This window comes from Podarcis muralis, chromosome 2 (genome assembly GCF_964188315.1).
Source record: "Podarcis muralis chromosome 2, rPodMur119.hap1.1, whole genome shotgun sequence".
NCBI classification, from domain to species: Eukaryota; Metazoa; Chordata; class Lepidosauria; order Squamata; family Lacertidae; genus Podarcis; species Podarcis muralis.
In genome coordinates, this window is record NC_135656.1 from 62,737,901 (window position 1) to 62,747,086 (window position 9,186).

The window sequence follows — 9,186 nt, forward strand, 5'->3', positions numbered from 1 at the left end:
AATAGGTAGAAATATCAGACTATTATTTGTTACAAAATCCTAGTCAGTGAAGGAATAGTTCTAAATTTATGAACTGGAAGTGATGTTTACATTTGGAAATATGTGGGAAAATAAAATGAACTGTATTTTAAAATGCTTGTTGCTTGGTTATTTGGTAAAACACTTCAATATTTGAGATTCATCTCTGATGTCATTTTAGAATTTGTTAAAGCCTTCAAATTGCTTCAATAAGGACTTGGGCACTTTTGATAAATAGCATACCACCTGCAGTTTCACACCAGTGGGGGGGGGGGCTAAAAAATCAAAATGCATTTGTGCAAATGTTCATCAGTCACTTTTATATTCCATTCTTTTAGGGCAAACACTCAGCAATGCCAAATCCATTTCTTTTACACAACTGCCTCTGGAAGCAAATTCCAGATATCACTGAGTGAACCTGCAAAGTGCTGTGTTTTCTTTTTTTAGGAAAAAAAATGCACACAAGGTAATAAGACTTGGACATAGGTAAAAATATGATTCTCTTTACTAGGACACATGACAGACTTGATGCAGAAAAACAGATGGTACAGGGTAAATACCGAAAACACATATCTAAAAGAGCCATCAGTAATCAAGTGTTGCGTTAGGAAATAAACCAGACTAGTTTCAGTAGCAAATGGACATGAAGGCCACGTAAGTCACAACTCAAAGAGTCACCAACCCCTTTAACAGAGGTTTAACAAGCATGCAATGCTGCCGCCTCAACATTTTGGTAGCATGCATCACAGACAGAATCATGAATGATGGGAAACAGCATTGAATAGAAAGTGGCACAGCATCCATATGCCCCTCATTATAGTCTATGACCTCCCTGTATCTTTCCATTCCAGCTCAGCGCCAAGAGAAACTTGAATCTAGTTTTAATGGCAACACAGTAATTTGACATTCAAACAGATTACTACTGAAGGGCTTTCCAGGCCATTCTGAACAATGTTGGGTAGTTTCCACTGGGGATTACCAAACTGTCTTAAAGGAGGGTGTCTCGTTTTGTTGCCAAAGACTAGTTTATTTGAAAGTATCCAAAATTGAAAACGCTGATGGGATTTGTAGTTCTACTATAATTAAAATTCCTCTAGGTCATTTTAAAAAAAGCCACTGTTGCCTCAAAATACTTGTATCAAGTTCTTTGGTTATACAAGTGATCTGGTTTTTTGTTTGTGTAACACAGCTGGACTGAACCAGGGCTGTGTGACTATGAAGGAGAGATATTTTGTTTGCTGCACATTGTAACTGAATGTGGTATGCTACCAACGTAAAGTTCCATAAAAAAACAAAGAAGAAGAAGAAAATAAACAATGAGAATGATCTTGCGATGTTAGGGGCTGTTGTGCTTCCCGGCATGGGCACCCATTCTCTGTGGATCTTGAGAAGGATAATGGATAGGACCCGGAGCTCTCATGAAAGGAGGTGGAGGGCCCATCGCATGAAACATGTGTGGCCCAAAACCTGCGGAAAAGAGGACAGACAATCTTTGACACTTGATCAAAGCTTTTATAGGTAAGAGAAAATTCTCTGTGAATTTGTGACTGGCACCTGACATACTCCTTTAATTAATGTCAGATACCTTGATTTTGTTGTCTTTAACACAATTTCTTTCTTTTTTATTTTATTTGTTGTTTTAATCCATCTTGCTTGGGTAAGCCACATGGCACTCTGTGAGCTGTTTCCTAGCAATCAAGCACAAGACTGGGCTGCAAATCTTCCCTAGAAAAATAGTCTGACCCCACAATTACATTTCCCACAATGTTGCTTCACAAGCAATCGCTTCTCTGTTGCTAAATGCCATGATAAAGTTGAGCGGGATGAATAAAGAAGCAAACACGCTCAACTAGCCTTCTCTTTAAGTGAATACCAATAAAAGATGTTCTGGAGGGCCAAGTTTGCCTATACCTGTCCTAGAGATTAACTAAGCAATAGAAAGTAGATCCACAGATGCAAAGACAAGACATTCTGCCACATATTTCCCCAGAAAACAAAGGAAAATTACCTGGGGGTGGGGGTGGAGCAATCCCAGGCGGGGGTGGCAGGGCAATGTTCACCACAGCTGGAGGGCCACTGGGAGGTAGGTTGAAGTAGTTTGCAGAGGCTGCCTCCTCTTCTGCTGCAGGAGGAGGAGGAAGAGCTGTGGGGACACAAAAGACTTGACGTCAACCTTTTTCAGAAGACGAGAGCAACCCAAGTCCATGGAGCACTACTGCTGCCCATTTTCTCAATGTCTATTATCGTTCGTATAGGTTCAGTAAAGGAATTTCCTTCCCTATCAAAGCCACCTAACTCTAAATCAAATGCCTCATCTTGCCAAGGCCTATATTATTAGGTTTCAAAAGAGTTTAACCACCCAACCTTTAAAGCAGGAAGGAGAAATCTGCAAGGCACTAGATGTTCTTGGACTACAACTCCCATCATCCTTGTCCCATTAGCTGTGCTGGCTGGGGCTGATGGGTGCTAGAGCCCAACCACATTTGGAAGACCACAGGTTCCTCATTTCTGCCTTAAAGTATAACTTAACTCCCTTCCGTCCAGGGGTCCTTTACCTTTAGTTTTTACCTCCCTCCCTTCTGATAAACTTATTCACAGACTCTCTCATAAGCACTGTTTCCTTCTCTAGTCCTAATTCAGTCAGTCTCTAGCTATGCCAACTTCAAAATGAGACCTCATTAAGCTCTCAAAATAAAAATGTTTATTGCGCCTCTGTTTTCCAAATAAACAGAACAAGAAAAGCAATTTTTCTGCAATTCACCTTGTCTAGAATGTCAGAAAACCCATGTTTCTGAACAAGGAGCACTTTCCTTACCTCCAGGTAATCCCGGCACTGGCTCCAGTTTTATACCGGATTCTGTGATTCCTTCTCTTTCCTTTTCTTTTCCTCTGGCTGCTTGAGACCTGAAACCAAATCAAAGCATTTGAACTGTGGTCAAGTATTAAGCTGGGTGGATGCCGGACTTCCAGATTTAAAAAACTGTAAGCATATATTAACAAAAACAAATTTAATTTTTTATATATTTTTTGTGAAAAAGCACCGCCAGTGCCATACTTTAATAGCTGTGTATTTCAACTGATTTGCAAAATATACTTGGTAATGCTCCCTAATACTGTATAGATAGGAAGAGAACTGGGTGGCTTTCTTAGAATGGTCATAGCTCTATGAGAAGCTGCATGAGTTCAGCTTAGCGAATAAGCAAGATGGTGCTCTCAGCTAACTGCAGAAACTGTCAAGGCAGAATCTCTGAAAGAAAAATACACGTTGCCATCACTTGATTTCCTTAACACTCACCTGCCCCATTTCACATTAAGCCTGCGACCGTTGACAATGAGCTTGTTGAAGGACTTCTCTGCTGCCACTTCTGCAGCTTGTCGGGTAGCAAACTGGATAAATGCACACTGTTGCCTCTGCACAACAGTTATCGTCCGTATCTCGCCAAACTGATAGAAGTGATTCCTGAGGAGGAAACATATTCCAATAAAGAAATGCCCCTTTTCACATTCCTGAAGTCTAAGATGCTTCAAACCTAATACACTCCACAACCTCAAAGCTCATTGTGCAGACATACCAAAAGACATGCAACCAACACTGCCAGCCACACCATCTGAAGTAGATCCAAAAATGCACTTACCTAAGGTCAGTCTCAGTGATGGTGTCACCCAGGCCACCTACATACAGCGTTGTAATTGTCTTGTCATCAGGTGGGTCCAAACGAGGCATTGTGGAAGCTCGTTTGAGAAGCTTGTCAGCCACAGGATCATTAATTCCATAGTAACGATCTTTGATATTCTGATCAGCAAGCGGATCATCTGGATCTGTAGGTTTCTCATGTCTAAGGATTCAAGAGCAATATTTCATGACATTTGTTGTTAAGTGCCAATTTCACCTGTCTCGTCTAACCTTTTAATTACTCAGACATCTGCTTTCTTGATAAAGTTTACTTTTTCACCATAATTATACCTGTAGGGACATTCTTCTCCTCTTTTACACTCTCCTTTCACCCAGAATGAACAGATATGGGGACGGTTGCGTTTATAGTAAGGTGTGGTCCGAGCCAGTTTCAGCAACATGTCACTGGTGGATGTTGCCTTTCCTAAAGCACCAACAGGTCGGGTGCCATCAGAGTTCATGATCTACAAAAGCAGAGAAACAGGGATGTACACAATAAAACCAGGTGAAAAACACATGTCTTAGTGATCTGGTTCATTTACTTTAACGCCACTAATAACACAAGAAACATTACTTCACCTCTCTTTCCATATTTTGGGTGTAATACTCTTTGTTAACATCCGACTTGGGCATATCATCTTTAAGCGAGAGTCCAGCATCTCGAACCTGAATAGGCAGACCTAATATTTAATGGGGAAACAGAAAGTTAATATAAAAGCTAAACAATAATGACCACAAACGTTATAAGCAAAGTGTTTAAGCAAATAAGTTGAGAGCATTTGAAAGTAGATCATGGACCTCTGTCCAGTTATTTTCCTTAAGAGAAGCAGGCTGAGCACATACTACAAGAGACAATTTCAACTTCATCTCCACTATGAAAAAATGTCAGCAATGACTGCCTAGCTTTGGAAAGATGATGCTAAATTCAGACTCTCCAAGCAGAGGGAATAGCACCAGTATGTGCCATTCAGCACCTAATGCATGCAGGCCCAAATGTGGAAGGGGAGTCCATATACAATCTGTTTCTGTACTGAAATTGATTTTAGACATTTAAATTTTGTTTCACTCAGCATTCTAAGATCTTTTGAGATGAAGGATGGGATATAAAATTTTAACAACAACAACATTCTATACTTGGCAACAAAGTGTTAATTTTGTATTTGCACAGTATAGTAAAATGATAGCCACACACCATATTCCAGGTCAAGGAGGCAGGTCTGACAAACATTTTTCAGCTTGCTGCATGTTTGGCACACTTCTGTCTTCTTAAAGCGCATCCGTACACCCGGGCACCAACGAAATACTGTGAAGGGCCTAGCACAGATCTGAGACAAGATTGCATTAACGTTTACCAGCCTATCTAACTATAGAAGAACACATGACTGGTGCACTTTCAGTTATCAACACTACATAAACTCAAAACAAGGGAAGTAATTATTGGAAGACTCAATGAGGATGGGAACTGATTGCAGTGTGTTTAGTCCTTTTTAGGCAATGCTATCTTTGCTGTTCTCCATTATTCCATTGTGGAAATGAATGATATGTTTTGCTGTGTAGCTCTAGCAACACTGTTGTATACATGTTCTATTGACACCACTGAAGTGAATTGAACTAAACTAAGCTGCATGAGTAAGATTTAATGCTTATCCTTTATTGCTGTGACACTAAATTGTCAGGAAATATTTCTACCAGTAATACAACCACCCTTTAAAATTGTGTCACCGTAACATACTCTGTTTTGAATGACAAACATACCTTGCATTCTTTTCCATATTTCTCTTTGGTCTAAAATAAAGGAAAATACATGTTAGAAAAAATAACTGCATCCCAAGATAATATGCCTTTTGAAATCCAGTTTACCTTGTCAACTCCTACAAATTATCTCCACAATATGTTAACTGTACTGAATATTACTTTATCTGCTCAGACTGTCCTAGGGAACAGAAGAGAATTCACACTTTCTTCGATAGGAATATGCAAAAACCTCTGACCTCACCTCTCTTTCTAAAGAGACTGAAAATCATATTTCTATAAGAAATGTTACTTTGATCTCCCTTCCAAGCATAAAGGATACTGCCTGCCAGGGATTCAATGGAAGAAGTTGTTTTTTATACACAAAAGGGAAATGTTTCTTCCATTAAATGTTTGTGGGAATGGCTGGTTACATAACAGCTGTGCATGTACACCAGAGTGTAAATTTGAGCATTAGTGAAGAATAACTTCAGAGAAAAACAATTCTTATGGAGAGCCTGCAAACACAAATGGAGGCATATCACTATGTTCAGGCAAACTGATTTTAAAATGATTTATAAATGCTTAATTTCCAATCACAAACAAGTGATCTAAAAACCTACTAAGATATTCATCTCAATATATTTAGCATAACCTTCTACCAAGGAAACTGTAATACAATACATTGCTTATTCTTGCAAGTGAATACACAAGAACAATAGGGACCCCTGACCATTAGGTCCAGTCGCTGACAACTCTGGGTTTGCGGTGCTCATCTCACTTTACTGGCCGAGGGAGCCGGAAGAGCTTCCGGGTCATGTGGCCAGCATGATTAAGCCGCTTCTGGTGAACCAGAGCAGCGCACGAAAACACCATTTACCTTCCTGCCGGAGTGGTACCTGTTTATCTACTTGCACTTTGATGTGCTTTCGAACTGCTAGGTTGGCAGGAGCTGGGACCGAGCAACGGGAGCTCACCCTGTTGCGGTGATTCGAACCACTGACCTCCCGATCAGCAAGCCCTAGGCTCAGTGGTTTAGACCACAGCGCTACCCACGTCCCTATTCACAAGATCAATACCTCAATTTAAAACATATTTTCTTAGAAGCAAAATCCATCATATAAAGAGTACATACTTTATAACAATGAAGTCGGAATTGGAAATTCCCTGCAAGTTAATATCCTCTTATCTTTGTTTCATTCTGCTGATCTTTAGTAATAGCCCACAATAAACACATACCATTCGAATATAGGGGTTTTCTCCAAGACATGTCTGGCACAAAATGGGGAAATCCTACACAGAAGAAAAGAAAATAATTTCACTGCAAGCACATTTCACCAACCCTGAATCTATAAACAGGATGTCTATAAACATCCTGTTTCAAATTGAACGTGAGAACAAACACCTCAGACATTCCTAATATCAGTAAATGGATCTGATGGAAAGCATTCAGTGTCAAGGGCACTTCTGGGGCTGGATGTGTACAGTATGTATCAGCTTTATTTTTAAGTGCTGTGTCACAAAAGCAAAAAACAGCAAGAGGAGAACAAATGAGTGCAACTCAAATCTCCTGGTTTCTTCAGCCCGTGAGAGAAAGCACAGCAATGAGTTCTCACGTTTAAAGCATGCAGTTATATACATCCTCCGAACTGCACTTCGGCATATTAGGCGAACAGCCCACACGCCCACTGCTGCACTGTTGCGCAGCAACAGTTAACACCTCACTAGCTTCGCTAAGCTAGATTCTTCCCAAAAACATCTCTTTTACAAGGTGGGAAATCGGATCGACTTCGGTGGTTAGCACGAGGCTCCTCGCTGCCGGCTCCCAGGACTCCCTTGACCCGGCAAGAAGCAGGAACCCAGCCGCCTCACTGGGCGGGCGGGCGGGCGGGCGGGCGGCAGCGGATCCCTCGCCCGCGGGAGACTGAAGAGCCCCGAGTAGCTCCCCCCGCACCCCTCTCCTTCCCGCCCCGGCACCCGAGGGAACCACCCGGCCACGGGGGGTATTTACCGCATCCTCCCAGTTCTGCCGATTATACGTGTTGGATCCCAGAGACGTCGCCATCTTGGCACGCCGAACAGGGGCGCCCGGAAGTAGACTGTCGGCACGCCGGAAGCGCTCCTCACGTAACCTCGCCATAGAGATAGAGACGGGTAGAGTGGCAGCGCGCCCCCCCCCCCCGCCCCACCTCTGCAATGGGGAACCGGCGGCCCTCCAGACCGGGGGAGGAGGCTTGTTTTTTTTGGGGGGGGGGGAGACCTCTTACTCCCATCAACCCAAGGCAGCATGGTCGGTGTCCAGAGAGCTCAGCTGTACTGAGAGGTCACAGGTGTCCTGCTCCTGTTCGCACAGAATTGAAGCCTGTCTGGAAGCCATAGAATGATAAAATTGTGGAGTTGGAAGGGACCATGAGGGTCATCTAGTCCCACCCCCCTCCGTGGTGTTTAGTAGGAAATGCCTAGTGGGAAAGTGCTCAGTTCACAGCCCCACACAGGCCAGTGGGTAGAAGCGAGACGTGAGAGGTAGAGCTGTGTCATAGAATCATAGAGTTGGAAGGGACCCCAAGAGTCATCTAGTCCAACCCTCTGCAATGCAGTACCTCAACTAAAGCATCCATGGCACATGGCCATCCAACCTCTGCTTGTTGTTGTTGTTGTTGTTGTTTAGTCGTTTAGTCGTGTCCGACTCTTCGTGACCCCATGGACCAGAGCACACCAGGCACCTCTGTCCTCCACTACCTCCCGCAGTTTGGGCAAACTCATGCTGGTAACCTCAAAAACGCTATCCAACCATCTCGTCCTCTGTCGTCCCCTTCTCCTTGTGCCCTCCATCTTTCTCAACATCAGGGTCTTTTCCAGGGAGTCTTCTCTTCTCATGAGGTGGCCAAAGTACTGGAGCCTCAGCTTCACGATCTGTCCTTCCAGTGAGCACTCAGGGCTGATTTCCTTAAGAATGGATGCATTTGATCTTCTTGCCGTCCATGGGACTCTCAAGAGTCTTCTCCAGCACCATAATTCAAAAGCATCAATTCTTCGGCGATCAGCCTTCTTTATGGTCCAGCTCTCACTTCCATACATCACTACTGGGAAGACCATGGCTTTAACTATACGGACCTTTGTTGGCAAGGTGACATCTCTACTTCTCAAGATGCTGTCTAGGCCTGTCATTGCCCTTCTCCCAAGAAGCAGGCGTCTTTTAATTTCGTGGCTGCTGTCACCATCTGCAGTGATCATGGCGCCCAAGTAAGTAAAATCTCTCACTGCCTCCATTTCTTCCCCTTCTATTTGCCAGGAGGTGACCTCTGCTTAACCTCTGCTTAAAAACCTCCAAAGAAGGAGAGTCCACCCAAGGGAGACTGTTCCACTGTCTTACTGTCAGAAAGCTTTTCCTATTTAGTTGGCATCTCCTTTGTTGTAGCCATGGGTTCATGGCTCCAGACCAGTCGTCTGCATCCTATTACAGGTCACCCCAAACTCTGAGCAGTGCAAGATTCCAGAGGTCTTGGCACTTGCCCAGAGATTTTTTCCTTTGGCATGAGGTACAGTGGGGACTGTGGTGTCTTTATGATTAAGTGTTCCATTTACACATATATACAGTGGAGGGATCTCCAGCATTCACATCTCAAGAGGAGCTTGCAGCATTGGATTCAAAGGCAGCCAAACAGCCATCTGCCACTCTTTTCCAGCTTGTCCCAGCCAGCCCACCAAGAGATCTGCCCTCCCTTCTCCCCTTCTTTTCAAACCTTTCCTTCTGTCTACATCAG

The 9,186-nt window shown here is 43.2% G+C and overlaps 1 protein-coding gene across 1 annotated transcript; it reads right to left on the reverse strand.

The window, feature by feature from the left end:
- Window positions 1–505: 505 nt before the first annotated feature.
- On the reverse strand, window positions 506–7,557 carry RBM22 (RNA binding motif protein 22). The gene is made up of 11 exons (XM_028718288.2): window positions 7,434–7,557; window positions 6,662–6,715; window positions 5,447–5,476; window positions 4,884–5,016; window positions 4,271–4,371; window positions 3,983–4,155; window positions 3,654–3,854; window positions 3,314–3,478; window positions 2,834–2,922; window positions 2,027–2,161; window positions 506–1,485 (listed from the first exon to the last, which is right to left on the reverse strand). The coding sequence occupies exons 1-11, from the start codon at window positions 7,485–7,487 to the stop codon at window positions 1,355–1,357; spliced, it is 1,266 nt and encodes a 421-aa protein (XP_028574121.2). The 5' UTR covers window positions 7,488–7,557; the 3' UTR covers window positions 506–1,354.
- Between the last annotated feature and the right edge of the window lie 1,629 nt (window positions 7,558–9,186).